Genomic DNA, 17654 nt, shown 5'->3' with positions numbered 1-17654 from the left:
AAAAGGTTAAAACTACCATTTCACATTTGCTGCCAAGCTGCAGTCAATCATGGCTTTAATGTAACTGGTACATCTGTACCCATAAAAATGGTCAAGTCTCACTCAATAGTTGCCTGGTGTGGTGCTAAGCCAGACTACCAACAGGCTGCAAGCTTCAAAACAAACACAATTATGGCAGCCTGCTAGCATTCTTGCTTCTTGGGCATACACATAAATAATGGTCACTTGGTTCAGGGTTTCCCATGCACCTCAGCTTCAAAAGAGGACAGCAGTAAACATAAATTTTCTGGACTGGAGGTTTACATACAAAGTTCCAAAAGCAACAAAATGCAGAACAGAACTTCTGTGTTCCCTCTTTATAAGAGCAGAGCCTGTAATATTATTCTACGATACTTCTGAAATAAATGGCTTTGAAAATTAATAAATCTTGCATAAAACCAGAGGCACTGTTATAACTTCCATAATCAGTGGGTACTGCAAAGTTTCTAGCCGGCACAAATAATATGGTTTATATCAATCAGTTCTTTCCTGTTTAAAATTAAATTGTAACATCTTTGTTATCCCTCTTTACAAGGAGACACATATTTTTAATCTCTGCTAATGATGTTAAAAAGACCCAGTATCACTCTTGTAGATCGATTTAAAACAGACAACACTGTATGTGTTATAGATTTTTTAATGAAGCAAGACCATCCTTCCATTGTTTTCTTTCATCCATTGTCTATAATGAGTGGGAAATCAATAATGTACATTATGCATGCCCTGGGTAGAGGCATCTTTGTAACTATTCCCTCAAAGAAACAGGCCTAATGCCAAATATAGGGATCCACATGCTTCTTTTGTTTTCCTACACCAAAAGAAAGATGGGTAAACTGAAACCACCTAGCAGTCTATTCAGAATAAGCACTGCACTGCTCCTTTTCACAGCTTAAGAGTAAATGAGATAGACTTTTTGAAAAGCAATACATTTAACATTAAAATACATTTTCTGCAGGGACAACAGGATTTCACCTCCCACTTCATTTGTGAACATACTGCATCTATTTAACCCACTGTTATGTGTTAAGTGACTATACCATATATAAGCATGTGCAGTATCATATTCCACAGATTTTTTCTCTCAGAATTATAATTACTATTTCATGGATTTCAGTTGAGTATTCAACGATATAATGGCCTGGCATTTCCACTTAGTTTCACTGATGTTTTTGATACAACTCATAAGCATTTGATTAAACTGTCAGAAAAAGTCAAGGTAAATTGAGTTTTAGGTTAGTTTAAATCAATCTGAGACTGGTACAATTGAGAACAGAAGAGAGTCAAACTATCAGGGCAGTCAGGGACAAGGTAGGACAAATAAATTAAATTGCATTTATTTCAATACAAGGGGCCTAATGGGGAAGGCAGATAAACTCAGGTCATGGTTAGGAACATTGGACTGGGATATCATAGCAATTACAGAAAATGGCTCAGGGACGGACAGGACTGGCAGCTTAATGTTCCACGATACAAATGCGACAGGAAGGACAGAAAGGGAGGCAAGACAGGAGGGGGAGTGGCGTTTTTGATAAGGGATAGCATTACAGCTGTGCTGAGGGAGGATATTCCTGGAAATACATCCAGGGAAGTTATTTGGGTGGAACTGAGAAATAAGAAAGGGATGAACACCTTATTGGGATTGTATTATAGAACCCCCTAATAGTCAGAGGGAAATTGAGAAACGAACTTGTAAGATCTCAGCTATCTGCAAGAATAATAGGGTGGTCATGGTAGGGGATTTTAACTTTCCAAACATATACTGGGACTGCCCTAGTGTTAAGGGTTTAGATGGAGAGGAATTTGTTAAGTGTGGACAAGAAAATCTTCTGATTCAGCATGTGGATGTACCTACTAGAGAAGGTGCAAAACTTGACCTACTCGTGGGAAATAAGGCAGGGCAGGTGACTGAGGTGTCAGTGGGGGAGCACTTTGGGGCTGGTGACCATAATTCTATTAGATTTAAAATAGTGATGGAAAAGGATAGACCAGATCTAAAAGTTGACGTTTTAAAGTGGAGAAAGGCTAATTTTGACAGTATTAGGCAAGAACTTTCAAAAGCTGATTGGGGCAGATGTTCACAGGTAAAGGGATGGCTAGAAAATGGGAAGCCTTCAGGAATGAGATAACAAGAATCCAGAGAAAGTATATTCCTGTTAGGGTAAAAAGAAAGGCGATAAGGTATAGGGAATGGATGGATGACTGAAGAAATCAAGGGTTTGGTTAAAAAGTAGAAGGATGCATATGTCAGGTATAGACAGGATAGATCAAGTGAATCCTTAGAAGAGTATAAAGGCAGTAGGAGTATATTTAAAAGGAAAATCAGGAGGGCAAAAAGGGGCTATGAGATAGCTTTGGCAAATAGAATTAAGGAGAATCCAAAGGGTTTTTACAAATATGTTAAGGATAAAAGTGTAACTAGGGAGAGAATAGGGCGCCTCAAAGATCAGCAAGGCAGCCTTTGTGTGGAGCCGCAGAAAAGGGGGGAGATACTAAACAAATATTTTGCATCAGTATTTACTGTGGAAAAGGATATGGAAGATATAGGCTATAGGGAAATAGATGGTGACACCTTGCAAAATGCCCATATTACAGAGGAGGAGGTGCTGGATGTCTTGATAAAGGTGGATAAATCCCCAGGACCTGATCAGGTGTACCCGAGAACGCTGTGGAAAGCTCGAGAAGTGATTGCTGGGCCTCTTGCTGAGATATTTGTAATATTGATAGTCACAGGTGAGGTGCCGGAAGACTGGAGGTTGGCTAACGTGGTGCCACTGTTTGAGAAGTGTGGTAAGGACAAGCCAGGGAACTATAGACCAGTAATTCTGTTCGCCGAGCTGGGAATTTGTGTTGCAGACGTTTCGTCTCCTGTGTAGGTGACATCCTCAGTGCTTGGGAGCCTCCTGTGAAGCGCTTCTGGTGATGTTTCCTCCGGCATTTATAGTGATTTGTATCTGCCGCTTCCAGTTGTCAGTTCTACTTGTCCGCTGCAGTGGCTGGTATATTGGGTCCAGGTCGGTGTGCTTATTGATTGAATCTGTGGATGAGTGCCATGCCTCTAGGAATTCCCTGGCTGTTCTCTGTTTGGTTTGTCCTATAATACTAGTGTTGTTCCAGTCGAATTCATGTTGCTTGCCATCTGAGTGTGTGGCTACTAAGGATAGCTGGTCATGTCGTTTCATGGCTAGTTGGTGTTCGTGGATGCAGATCATTAGCTGTATTCCTGTTTGTCCTGTGTAGTGTTTTGTGCAGTCCTTGCATGGGATTTTGTACACTACATTGGTTTTTCTCATGCTGGGTATCAGGTCCTTCGTCCTGGTGAGTTGTTGTCTGAGAGTGGCTGTTGGTTTGTGTGCTGTTACGAGTCCTAGAGGTCGCAGTAGTCTGGCTGTCAGTTCTGAAATGCTCTTGATGTATGGTAGTGTGGCTAGTCCTTTGGGTTGCGGCATGTCCTCGTTCCGTTGTCTTTCCCTTAGGCATCTGTTGATGAAATTGCGAGGGTATCCGTTTTTGGCGAATACATTGTATAGGTGTTCTTCTTCCTCTTTTTGCAGTTCTGGTGTACTGCAGTGTGTTGTGGCCCTTTTGAATAGTGTCTCGATGCAACTTCTTTTGTGTGTGTTGGGGTGGTTGCTTTCGTAGTTCAGGATTTGGTCTGTGTATGTGGCTTTCCTGTATACCTTTGTGGTGAATTCTCCATTCGGTGTTCTCTGTACCATCACATCTAGGAATGGGAGTTGGTTGTCCTTTTCTTCCTCTCTCGTGAATCGGATTCCTGTGAGTGTGGCGTTGATGATCTGGTGTGTGTTCTCTATTTCTGTGTTTTTAATGATTACAAAGGGGTCATCCACATATCTGACCCAGAGTTTGGGTTGAATTTGCGGTAAGACTGCTTGTTCGAATCTTTGCATTACCGCTTCTGCTATGAGTCCAGAGATGGGTGAGCCCATGGGTGTGCCGTTGATTTGTTCATATATTTGGTTGTTAAATGTGAAGCGTGTTGTGAGGCACAGGTCCAGTAGTTCGAGTATGCCGTCTTTGTTGATAGGTTCAACGTCCTGTTGTCTGTTCTGTATGTCAAGCAGGTTGGCTACTGTTTCTCTGGCTAGGGTTTTGTCGATAGAGGTGAACAGTGCCGTTACATTGAAAGAGACCATGGTTTCTTCCTTGTCTATGTGTATATTTCTGATGATGTCCAAGAATTCCTGTGTTGATTGTATAGAGTGTCTGGATCTGCTGATCAGGTGTTCCAGTTTCTGTTGTAGTTCTTTAGCCAGTTTGTGTGATGGTATCCCTGGTAGTGATACTATGGGTCTGAGTGGGATGTTTGGTTTGTGCACTTTAGGTAGTCCATAGAATCTGGGGGTGGTGTTGCTTTCAGGTTTCATTCTTTGTAGGTCAAAGCATCACAGAAGCGCTTCACAGGAGGCTCCCAAGCACTGAGGATGTCACCTAGACAGGGAACGAAACGTCTGCAACACAAATTCCCAGCTCGGTGAACAGAACCACAACAACGAGCACCCGAGCTATAAATCTTCTCACAAACTTATAGACCAGTGAGCCTGACGATGGTGGGCAAGTTGTTGGAGGGAATCCAGAGGGACAGGATGTACATTCCTTTGAAAAGGCAAGGACTGATTAGGGATAGTCAGCATGGCTTTGTGCGTGGGAATCATGTCTCACAAACTTGATTGAGTTTTTTGAAGAAGTAACAAAGAGGATTGATGAGGACAGAGCGGTAGCGTTGATCTATATGGACTTCAGTAAGGCATTCGACAAGGTTCCCCATGGGAGACTGGTTAGCAAGATTAGATCTCATGGAATACAGGGAGAACTAGCCATTTGGATACAGAACTGGCTCAAAGGTAGAAGACAGAGGGTGGTGTTGGAGGGTAATTTTTCAGACTGGAGGCCTATGACCAGTGGAGTGCCACAAGGATCTGTGCTGGGTCCTCTACTTTTTGTCATTTACATAAATGATTTGCATGTGAGCATAAGAGGTACAGTTCGTAAGTTTGCGGATGACACCAAAATTGGAGGTGTAGTGGACAGCAAAGAAAGTTACCTCAGATTACAACAGGATCTTGACCAGATGGGCCATTGGGCTGAGAAGTGGCAGGTGGAGTTTAATTCAGATAAATGCAAGGTGCTGCATTTTGGGAAAGCAAATCTTAGCAGACTTATACACTTAATGGTAAGGTCCTAGGGAGTGTTGCTGAACAAAGAGACCTTGGAGTGCAGGTTCATAACTCCTTGAAAGTGGAGTCGCAGGTAGATAGGAAAGTGAAGAAGGCGTTTGGTATGCTTACATTTATTGGTCAGAGTATTGAGTACAGGAGTTGGAAGATCATGTTGCGGCTGTACAGGACATTGGTTAGGTTGAAATATTGCGTGCAATTCTGGTCTCCTTCCTATCGGGAAGATGTTGTGAAACTTGAAAGAGTAGAAAAGATTTACAAGGATGTTGCCAGGGTTGGAGGATTTGAGCTATAGGGAGAGGCTGAACATGCTGGGGCTGTTTTCCCTGCAGCGTTGGAGGTTGGGGGGTAACCTTAAAGAGGTTTACAAACTTATGAGGGGCATGGATAGGATAAATAGACAAAGTCTTTTCCCTGGGGTCGGGGAGTCTAGAACTAGAGGGCATAGGTTTAGGGTGAGTGGAAAGGGACCTAAGGGGCAACTTTTTCACACAGAGGGTGGTACGTGTATGGAATGAGCTGCCAGAGGAAGTGGTGTAGGCTGGTACAATTGCAACATTTAAAAGGCATTTGGATGGGTATATGAATAGGAAGGGTTTGAAGGGATATGGGCCGGGTGCTGGCAGATGGGACCAGGTTAAGTTGGGATACCTGGTTGGCATGGATGGGTTGGACTGAAGGGTCTGTTTCCATGCTGTACAGCTCTATGACTCTATTGGGTTTAGATTATCCTGTGCAAGCTGTATCCACCCATAATTCTATTTGAATTAATCACTATAGCGAGTTTCTAGGAGGCTCTACAAATTGAATTTCTTCTGGATACAAGTTCACTTACGAGATTGTAATTGATAATGTAAACTCAATTTAAAAGTTGTCCCAATCCTGTTTTGGCCCCTCCCTACTAACCCTGAAAATCCATGGCAAGTCTCACTTACTTAAAGTTGTGATATTATTGAACTGCAACTGGAGAACTTGAAGTTCTTGCAATCTATAAATAAAAGATGAAGTAACAAAAAACAGTCATAATTATAAACGGATATGCCAAAAACAGATTTTCAAGGTAAATCACAGAAATAATTATTCTCTTATCGCCCTACATTCCTAGGCTACTCTTTGATCTACATTCATCCAGTACAGCAGTAAGAGGTGCCAACACATACTATAGCTTTTCTGTACAAGTACAATACAACTTTGTGCAATGTAATTTGCCAGAGTTAGCTACTAAAACGGGGAATAGATCATAGCAATGGTATATCCTATACGCTCCAAGATCCCAATATACTATCCTGCATTACATTCTTCGTTCCCGAAACCAAATTTTATTAAAAATCAAGCCTTATTGCATTACTCTCCAAAAATGTAAAATTTCAAGGTTGGAACACCTCATCTCCTTGTCATTTCCTTGTTCAACTTTCATAGTTTAAAAATACAAGCTTAGCTTGACTTAATCAGCTTCCCAGTCAGTACGTGCTAGAAATATCTACACAAAAAGTATGTTATTTATATCAGGTAGATTACTGTCCCAGAGATTCTTTGATTGTGATGCAATTTATAGCCAATTGGCTCCTGTTTACAAAATGGTTTACAAATTTACATGAATCAGATACATTCGATTTTGAAACAGGTATAATTAAAGCATAATTTTTTTAATTCTTGAAAGACTATTTTTCAAAACATCACACGCAAACAAAAAAATCAAACTAATTAATTAGATTCCAAACAATTATAATATCTATCTTGCAATAAGTTAATCTTCATCAAAACTTACCTATCCAGACTCTTAATTTTCCTGATATTATTACCATATAATTTAAGCTCTGTAATTTCATTATGGTTGTCCAAATACTCAATTTCTTCTATAGAATTACAGGACAGGTCCAAAGTTTTCATTCCAGGCAACTGTAATGAAATAAATTGCAGATTTTCTGAATGTCCTCCATTCTTTGGATAGCATTAAAACATTATTAATAACATTAAATGTTGCTTTATCTGAACCCGGTTTGAGAAAATTGAATAAGATTTTGCAACTTTTGCTGATGCACAATAACAATAATGTTTGCCAAAATGAATGGGGAATTTCAGAAAATACTAGGTTTACTGCTGCATAAAGGGGTGTCAAGAACTTAAATTATTTACAATTGCTTGTCATAAACCAAAATTGGGAAGACTGGAGCAAATTTCTTTTTGGTCCCTGCTCCAAAGTTGGGTTTCCCGAGCCAATAGACTCCATCCTGGTTTTGATCACATTCTGAGACTAAACCAGTCTGTTTGCAACATTGGTGCCATTCTTGACCCAGAGATGAGCTTCTGACCAAATATTTGCACAATCACGAAAACTACCTACTTTCAGCTCTGTAACATTGCCCAACTTCATCTCTGTCTCAGCGTATCTGCTGCTGAAATTCTCATACATGCCTTTTTTAAAAAAAAAACCTTTAGATCCACAATGGTTCCCAATCATGCAACATCTTGACTTTAAATTTAGCATCCTTACTTACAAACCTCACTGTGACCTCAGGCCTCCTTATATCTGTATTCTCTCCTAGTTCCTCAAACTTAATTTCTCCGATTCTGACCTCTCATGCATTCTTGACCATCTGAGACAAAAAATCCTCCATCCTAAATGGGAGACCCTTCTTTTCAGGTTGCGTTCCCTAGTTCTGGTCTTTCCCATAAGGGGGAATCATCTTTTCAGCATCTACTTTGTTAAGTCTCTTTAGGATCTTGCATCTTAAATGTACCAAACTTGTGACTGAACAGCATTGAAATCAAGAAAGTTCTTGGATTATTTCTTCACACAGTAAACTGTGAGAATTTGAGAAACACAGCAGCATATCCCCCATGTTTAAAATTTGGTAAGCTAAATGTTATTACTACAGCACAGTAATGCTAAAATGGGCTTCTGTAGTACATAAACAGCTGACTTGCATATTAAATGAAGAGTGGTGCAAGGTTTTTGTAGCATGCCACGATGCATAATGTAACAGTATATGCTAATGAGGATTGTACCACCCTTTTAGTGGTTTGCTTTACATCAAAACATACATTTTCTCACTGAGAATCAGAAAAAGAGAAAGTGCTCAATTTTACCATTTCTATTTCACTGCAGTTTAGCATATTCAGCTCTTCATTTTCATTTTAAATTCAGGTAGAGGTGGTCAAAAATGCCAAACATAGAGAAAATCATTTATTTATAAACTTTGATGTAGATTGTGTTCACATGACAGGATTGCTTTCTCTGACAAGTTTGAAAAGGTCCGAATTCGAGAAATTATATTGTCTCAAGACAACCTCCCTTCTCCTCCTCCATCACAAGCCAACCCCATGCCTTCACTCCACTTCACCAACGAACAAGAATGATATAAAATTATGCACAGAAGGCCATTCAGCCCAGCTGGATTTTGGGGACTCTAAGAGAGCAAAGTTTTCATGGAGAATAACCACTAAATGGATTATCATGAACGGAGAAAAGTAATCCAATGGTTCGCAAAGTGAATTGTGCCCAGTGATTAAATGATGGGCCTTTAATTAATTGTCTTGGAAAACGATTGCCCTATGAGTAATGAAAATCATCAAAAGCCAGAAGCACCACACTTATTTCATGACTTTTCAAATAGATTTTATGATCTGGAAAGTATAGTAATGGAATAGAAAATGCTTACCTTTTCAAACTTCTGTAGCTTTTTAATTCCTTTTCCATGTAGGTCTAATGTGTTGCCATTCCTACATCCATCCAATTTTTCTGTCGAAAACTTATAAAATAATTAAGAGCTAATTAATGGAATATCAGTGTTCCTATTTGGGAGAAAATGTGGACATAATGGGTTAACCACTGGCCTTTCATTTAGGATGAGAATTTAATTCAGACTAATTAAAGGCATCCACCCTGTGTTCACAATAAAGATTGCAAGTCAAACGTGCTTAGAGAATTACAACATTTGTGTATTACAAAGTATGAGTGTGCCTTCCTTGGCAATTTCACTCAGAGAAGCAGATGCCCTTTGCATTGTTGATAGGGACTTCCCAAGCGATAAAAGCTATTAGAATGCATTAGTTGGAGGGTAAGAGTAAAACAACTATAATTATGTAAGGATTAGGTATAGTTGTGTATAAGAGACAATAGAGAAAAAGAGATAACATATTAAGATACTATTAACATCAAATTTCCATTTATTTCACTCTTATTGACTTACTTGAATGGTATGCTGCAGTATACTAACAAAAACATATTTTCTGATTATTCCAACAACAATGATACTGTTCTATTTTAAGGTCTTTCAGAAGTTAGGAATAACGAGGCTTTCACTTGCACCAAATTGCCCCAAGAGAGTACAACAACTAATTTGGGCTTTTAAGAGTATTGGGTGTGGGAGCCAATGGGTGGAGTTAGGGTTAGAATCATAGAGTTACACAGCACAGAAACACACCCTAGCTCTTCTAAAATAATCAGTGATATTGAATTCCATTTCTTGAAGTAATGCTTCCAGCATTGTTTAGAGCTCTCTCTTTTACTTTTAGCAACTGGGTTTACATTCAGCCTAGACTAATCAAATGAAAGGATACCCAGTATTCTAATTGTAAGGCTCCAACATGAAATGTGCTCAGGAAGTGTCAAGTTGTGTCTTGGGCACATGCCCACAGCACAAAACCACCTATGATTTGGTGAATGTTGATATCTTCAATCAGGGACTTGTGTGGAAAATGAATGTTTCAATTTTTGAATGTTTAATCTGTGTGGGTTTCCCTATAATGATCTTCCCTATAATGAGATGAGGGTGACAGATTTTTGGGAAGTTATGAAAGAAACTGAAACCAACAATTCTTCCCCACCCATTTCACAGAGTGAAATTTGTTACCAAGTTGAAATTTGAAAAACCTGCTGGAGCATGTTCAGACTTCATTAGTTAACTTTCAAAGAAAGCCATGGCAGTTTTCCCACGTACTGGAGGAAAATAACATCAAAGGTATGAATGAGCTCATCTAAAGGTTTACAGTTAATTCAACAAAGGAATAGTTCAACTCTTCAAATTTTTCTCAAACGCTGAACTAACTCATCCCATGTTCCTGGCTTTAGGAGGCAGCTCCCAAGAATTTTCTTTTCTCTTAAGCAGCAGTCCTCTTAGTTCAGCACGATTTGCTTCATTCTCAGGTGAGTGAAGAGTCCAATACATGAGCTACAGTCTCTGTCACAGGTGGGCAGATATTGGTTAGGGTCTGGGAAGTTGGGTTGATGGGATGCCACGCACTCCTTTCTTTGACAATGCTGTAGTCAAGCAATGAGGCTTAATTGTACCAATCCTTCCCAGATGCTTTCACTCCACTTGGGAAACTCTTCCAGGACTTCTCCATGTGTTGATGGAAATGTTTCACATTTTTAAGAAAGCTTTCAGGGTGTCCTTGAAGTGTTTCCTCTCTCACCTGGAGCTTGCTAACCAAAGTTTCAAGTACAGAGTTGGTTTCAGAAGTGTAGTGTCTGGCATGAAGATGATGTGGGGTGCTCAGCAGAGTTAATTAATGCTTTGAGGCTGCGGATATTGGCCTAAGTGAGAACACCTATGCCAATAGGTTTGAAGGATCTTGTGGGGAGTTTAGTGATGCCTGCCATGACAATACTTTGGCTTTAAGAGGTGTACTTTGTCCAGTTCTTTTTTAAATGAAGAAAGGTTGAGACAGAGGTGCAGAGTGATCTGCCCAAAGCCAATAAAAGTAAACAGCTTGTGAGTCCTTGGGGTGTTTTTAAAAATGTGGAACAGTAGAAGCAACCTGAATGGGTGGGGTCTAGCTCCCACTGGATGTGGAAGCTCTTATTCTTCTCTCTGTTACAGCTAAATGCTGGGGCTCTCTTCCTGCTGCTAGAATTGCATGTGACAATCTATTTTTGTGAATTTGCCTTTGCCAAGGGTATATTTATGAGATGTTACAATTGTGGAAAAATTAGAAGTTACTATTTTTTCTTTTGTTAAGCAATTATTTTGTTTTTATTTAATCTATTTTAACTGTAGCATAAAAATCATGTGTGTTTTGTTTAAAGTCAAGTAGTTTCACCAATTGAATTGCATTTGGAATGCAATGTCTTACACTGACCTTCAAAATAAGATAAAGATAGGTCTAAGCTATCTTCTTAATATATTCTGAGAGGGTTTGGTCTGGTCCATAACACTGCTGTATGTAGTCTACACCTCTCAGCCATATAGTAGGGTGGGTATCATTACTACTCTCTAGACCATGAGCTTGATACAGTTGATTGATATCCATGTCTTCAAAAACTCTCTTCCTCAGGCATCTAAAGCTGTAGTGACATTCTCAAGGAAGTTTTGAGTTAACAGTAGGGTCCCAAGATATTGAAAATGGTTCACATCGTCCAAGGTCGCTTCATGGATTTTGATACCTACAGTTGGGGGCCAAAATGCACTGCATTTGGAAAATGTTCTTGCCTAGAAAAGTAACCTGTAAGTGTTTGGCCCATCATCTCATATGTTTCATTGAAGATGTTGACAATGGCTTGGAGCTCAACCTTCAAGAATGCAGAGATGTAAGCATTGTCTGCATATTGTAGTTCTGGCTTGCAAGAGATCGAGGGTGAACAGGTTCCTATTTGCCTGTAGATTGGCTCCACTCAAGCAAGGTACTTGCTAAGGGTGAGTTGGAGCATTGCAGCAAGGAGGATTGAGAAGTCCTTGGGGAAATTACACTTTCTTGTTTGATCATAGTCCAAATTTGAATTGGGTCAGTGGATCCATTGCTTAGAATTATGGTTTGCATTTCATCGCACTGAAAGCGAAAGAAGGAGACAAATATTTGAAGGCAGCCGAAACAAAGGAGGACACTCCATAATCTCTCACAGTTCATGGTGTTGAAGGTCTTTGTGAGGTCAAAGGCAGCCACAAAGGATGATGTGTTTCCTGCATTTCTCTTTCAGTTGTCGAGCGGTAAAGATCATATCTGAAGTGTCCATTAGAGGGTCAAATCTGTATTGTAACTCTGGAAGGAGATCAGAGGATGAAGGTGACAGAAGAGGATTCTTGCAATAACTTTCTTGGTGACTGACAGCAGGGAAATTACTATGATGTTACCATAGTCAGACTTGTTACCTTTCCTGAAGATGGCCATGATTATAGTATCTGAGATCTCCTGACAGGCTCTGTTCCTTCCAGATATTGGAAATTAGATTATATATTCATGCTCATAATGTCTCTCTGCTTTATTATAATGCTGGGGATGGATTTCATCTGCTCCTGATGCCTCGTTGTCTTTTAAGTCGAATGACCTTTCCTACCTTGTACAAGGGTTGTGTTGAGATGGCAGCAAGTAGCATTCTGTGGAGTAAAGTCAAGGGCACTCACAGTGAACACACAATTTATCAAAATGCACCTTTTAGCAAGCACAGACTGCCTCCCTGTCCTTAATGTGCACCTCTCTGTGCTTAGCCAGCAGTAGGAATTGGGAATGGACTGTAGGTGGTCTTGACTGTGCTAAAGAAACCACCCACACTGTGGATGTTGACTAACTGCTGATTCTCATGTGTTTTCTCTACCCACTATCTGTTCTTTAGTTTATGAGATGTCGTTGGCACGTCAGCCTTTAGCCATCTGTAAACATATTTGCCAATTCTCAAGTTGGGTTTCTGCTCAGATTCAGAAATGCCTTAACAATTGCTGGACATCGTGTTCACTCTCATTGAGCCAGTCTTGGTTTTCTGACTGACTCACTGACCGTGCTTTGCAGGTGTTGATTGTGCAGGATTTGAACATTCAGTGTCTCCTGGTCACCAGGAGTCGTCAGGTTGGCAGTGAGACACTGGCTGAATCAGGTTCACTTATTAGTGTCTTTGTGTCCTCAGCACTGAATTTCCAGGGAAATGTCTGTTGTCATTGATGCTTTGGGGGAGTATTGATAGTGAAGACAAAATAAATTAGGTGGTGGTTGTGCAGCAGTCATGGCATGAATAAAAATTACACATGTCCTTGCTGTCACTCGCTTGATGATGATGTAGTCAGGTGGTTGCCACTGCTTGGAGCGAGGGTGACGGCTTGTGGCCTTGTACTTGTCGTTCAGATGGAACAAGGTATAAGTTAGGTATTTTGTCTGCATCAGGCTACCAGTGCTGTTGGATTTCACTACCCACTCCCTTACAAATACATCTCTCCAGAGATCTGTGCCAGTTTCCAACTCTAGCGAAGTTGTCAAAGAGGCTCAGCCTGTTGCACATTGCGACTTGAGCCACGGACTGTTCAAGGTTGACTTAAAGTTCTTCTTTGGATTTGTCTGTAGCATTTAGTATTGCAAAATGCACACTGAGGATAACTGGTTCTGACCGAGGGAGAACCGAGGGGTCATGAGGCATTCACCTATCCGATAAGGGGTGTCCCAGAGATTGTCAACTAGTTTGTTTTTGAATAACAAACCCAATCCCACTGAGGCAGCATTCTTTTTTCAGTTTTACCTTTGCAGAACGTGTGCCCAGCACCTTGTTCCTGAACTAACCTTCCCCTGCCCACTAGGTCTCACTTTGGTGGGAACATCAATGTCAAAATATCTGAGCTCCTGGTCAATGACAGCAGTGTACAGTTCTGATCTGTCACAACTGAAACCCAACTGCCCAAAATTTACTGGAGGACTTCTCAACTAATAGCAGATGCCTACTTTAACCAGGTTAGCAATGCTCTAATGACAAGAACTTTATAAAAGAAGCAAACTGAAAACATCAATACTTGTCAGCATTTGGCGATTCTGTCTCATGGGAAACTGAAAACCTGAAGGTGTGGTTATTTCCAAAGTCATTACAGGTAAAATTAAATCTAGAATGCATCATGTAATTATTTTAAATATAACGATCCGATAAATACTACACAGGCAAACACCAAACAATGTTTAGAACTTGAATTCTTTTTTATTCTTTAAGCTTCAAATCTTGAAAGCTAATTCTACAAGAAAGAATCAGATTGTTAAAATTCACTGCTCTATTCAATGTTATACTTTTCAGATCAGACTAACAGCCTCAATCATTATTTTACCAGTGAAGTTATTGCTGGTGGGCTTCAACTGGCTAAGCTTCTGCCACTGAGGCTAATGAAATCCAACAATAAAACTTCACTAAGCAGAAAATAGCTAGATTTGGAACATGCTGACATGACCATTCACCTGTACATTTCACAATTATAATTTTAAATCTATCAGTTATTTTGTTCTTCTCTTTAATTGAAAGGATTCCATTCAAAACATCGCTCGAGTTATAGGCTATCCTTTCTCTTTTATAATGTAATTGTCTAGATAAGAACTTCGAAAACACATGCGACAAATTCAAATATTATTTTAATCACACTAACCAGGTCATCTGAAGAATCCTTGTTATTTGCTGGGATATCTTTAACAACAGCATAAGGCTTTGATTTGGAACAGATTGATTTTGCGGCCTGAGTACTATGTTGTTTTTTCAAAGTGGTCTGACACCTGGGGAATGTATAAATAATTTTATTTAAAACAAAATATAAACAAGAATCTATACTATAATGTAATCAGCAATCCAAATATAATTTTATTTCTCTATCTCAGTCTCCTAATCATCCAAATGCCCTTTTGAGGACAGTGAGGAGAAAGTGAGGACTACAGATGCTGGAGATCAGAGCTGAAAATGTATTGCTGGAAAAGTGCAGCAGGTCAGGCAGCATCCAAGGAGCAGAAGAATCGACGTTTCGGGCATGAGCCCTTCTTCAGGAATGAGGAAAGTGTGCCAAGCAGGCTAAGATAAAAGATAGGGAGGAGGGACTTGGGGGAGGGGCGTTGGAAATGCGATAGGTGGAAGGAGGTTAAGATGAGGGTGATAGGCCGGAGTGGGGGTGGGGGCGGAGAGGTCAGGAAGAAGATTGCAGGTTAGGAAGGTGGTGCTGAGTTAGAGGGTTGGGACTGAGACAAGGTGGAGGGATGGGAAATGAGGAAACTGGAGAAATCTGAGTTCATCCCTTGTTAGAGGGTTCCTAGGCGGAAAATGAGGCGTTCTTCCTCCAGCCATCGTGCCTCATCTTCTGCCTAGGAACCCTCCAACCACAAGGGATGAACTCAGATTTCTCCAGTTTCCTCATTTCCCCTCCCCCCACCTTGTCTCAGTCCCAACCCTCGAACTCAGCACCACCTTCCTAACCTGCAATCTTCTTCCTGACCTCTCCGCCCCCACCCCTTCTCCGGCCTATCACCCTCACCTTAACCTACTTCCAACTATCGCATTTCCAACACCCCTCCCCCAAGTCCCTCCTCCCTACCTTTTATCTTAGCCTGCTGGACACACTTTCCTCATTCCTGAAGAAGGGCGCATACCCAAAACGTCGACTCTCCTGCTACTTGGATGCTGCTTGACCTGCTGCGCTTTTGAGGACAGTGACCTTGTAACCATAAATTTTTTATGTAGCCAATGCCAATCACGTATAGTCGGTTCTGCCATAACATATGTTTCTTTAATGCAAATTAGCTTTAACACGATTGAAGAATTTAGATCATTATTTGTAGAACATGAACTTTCCTTACCTATATTGGCTATAATGCAATTCCAGCCCCAGTAGTTTAAATGGCGTGGCTATTGCACAAATTTATTATGACGCTAGATCACACGAGAACAGAGTATTGCATTATATCAGATCTGACTGATATTAGACAAAGACAGTTAAATCCTGTAGAGATCAATAATAGCGAGTTTTGAGAAGATTTGTAGCACATGTTGAGGTTGGGATGTAGGTTTGCTCACTGAACACTCCAGCTCAGCGAGCAAACCTACATCCAGAGAGGAGAAAGTGAGGGGTACAGCTGCTGGAGATCAGAGTTGAGAGTGTGTTGCTGGGAAAGCACAGAAGGTCAGGTAGCATCCGAGAAGCAGGAGAATCGATGTTTCAGGCATAAGCCTTTCATCAGGAATGAGGCTTGTGGGTTGGGGCTGAGAGATAAATGGGGGAGGGGGGGGGGGGGTGGTTGGGGAGAAGGTAGCTGAGAAAGTGATAGGTGGATGAAGGTGAGGGAGAAGGCGATGGGTCGGGGGGGGGGGGGGGAGTGATGGACAGGTTAGGAGGGCGGTGCTGAGTTGGAGGCTTGGGACTGGGATAATGTGAGGGCAGGGGAAATGAGGAAACTGTTAAAATCCACATTTATCCAGTGTGGTTGCAGGGTCCCAAGGCAGAATGTGAGCCATTCTTCCTCCAAGCGTAGGGTGGTTACAGTTGGTGGTGGAGGTGACCCAGGACCTGCAGGTCTTGACGGAGTGGGAGGGGGAGTTGAAGTGTTCAGCCACAGGACAGTGGGGTTGATGGGTGCGAGTGACCCAGAGATGTTCTCTGAAATGATCTGCAAGATCCAATGAAGAGGAGACCACACCAGGTGCAACGGATGCAGTGGAAGACATTGGTAGTGGTACAGGTAAATTTCTGATGGATGTGGAAGGATCCCTTGGGGCCTTGGACAGGGAAAGGTGCCAGGAGTGGGGTGTGGGCTGGTGGGGGGGGGCATGATCACAACTTCCTTTCCACATGGTTGACAATTCCCTCCAGTGCATCTCCCCTACTTCACACATCACTACCCTTGAACCTCATCCCTCCCAAAGCAACAAGGACAGGACCCCCCGGTCCTCACCTTCCACCCTACCAACCTCCGCATACAACGCAACATCCTCCGCCACTTCCGCTACCTCCAAATGGACCCCACCACCAAAGATATATTTCCCTTCCTAACCCCTATCAGGGTTCCGAAAAGACCATTTCCTCCACGAGTCCCTCATCAGATCCACACCCCCTCCCCACCCCCCCACACCCCACTCCTGGTACCTTGCACTGCAACCGCAAGAAGTGCAAAACCTGCGCCCACACCACTCCCCTCACCTCCATCCAAGGCCCCAAGGGATCCTTCCACATCCGACAGAAATTTACCTGTACCTCTACCAATGTCATCTACTGCATCTGTTGTACCCAGTGTGGTTTCCTCTACATCAGGGAGACAGGACGTCTTCTTGCGGATCATTCCAGAGAACATCTCTGAGATACCCGCACCCACCAACCCCACTGCCCCGTGGCTGAACACTTCAACTCCCCCTCCCACTCCAGCAAGGACATGCAGGTCCTCAGCCTCCTCCACCACCAAACCGTTACCACCCGACGCCTAGAGGAAGAACGCCTCATACCCCACCTTGGGACCCTGCAACCACACGGGATAAATGTGGATTTCAACAGCTTCCTCATTTTCCCTCCCCCCCCACATTATCCTAGTCCCAAGCCTCCAACTCGGCACCATCCTTCGGAACTGTCCATCAGCACCGACCCCTCCCCACCCCATCCCAAGAACCTATCACCTTCTCCCTCACTTTCATCCACCTATCACTTTCTCAGCTACTTCCCTCCAACCTCAAACTCCTTTCATTTAGCTCTCAGCCTCAGCCCAGAAGCCTCA

General features: G+C 41.8%; 1 protein-coding gene across 3 annotated transcripts in view; it reads right to left on the bottom strand.

Annotated features, from left to right (window-relative positions):
* The window catches only part of LOC140463844 (uncharacterized), a 71181-nt gene that overhangs the window by 49504 nt on the left and 4023 nt on the right, over positions 1-17654 (bottom strand). For all 3 annotated transcript variants that reach the window (XM_072558243.1, XM_072558244.1, XM_072558245.1), the window contains exons 2-5: positions 14561-14684; positions 8897-8986; positions 7003-7133; positions 6170-6222 (exon numbers count right to left, since the gene is read on the bottom strand). In XM_072558243.1, coding sequence (XP_072414344.1) covers positions 6170-6222; positions 7003-7133; positions 8897-8986; positions 14561-14684 — 398 coding nt within the window. The remainder of the gene's footprint in view (positions 1-6169; positions 6223-7002; positions 7134-8896; positions 8987-14560; positions 14685-17654) is intronic.

The sequence above is a fragment of the Chiloscyllium punctatum genome, chromosome 39 (assembly GCF_047496795.1).
Source record: "Chiloscyllium punctatum isolate Juve2018m chromosome 39, sChiPun1.3, whole genome shotgun sequence".
Lineage (NCBI taxonomy): Eukaryota > Metazoa > Chordata > Chondrichthyes > Orectolobiformes > Hemiscylliidae > Chiloscyllium > Chiloscyllium punctatum.
The sequence above is the reverse complement of the archived record's forward strand: the minus strand, read 5'-3'. Positions and strand labels throughout refer to the sequence as shown.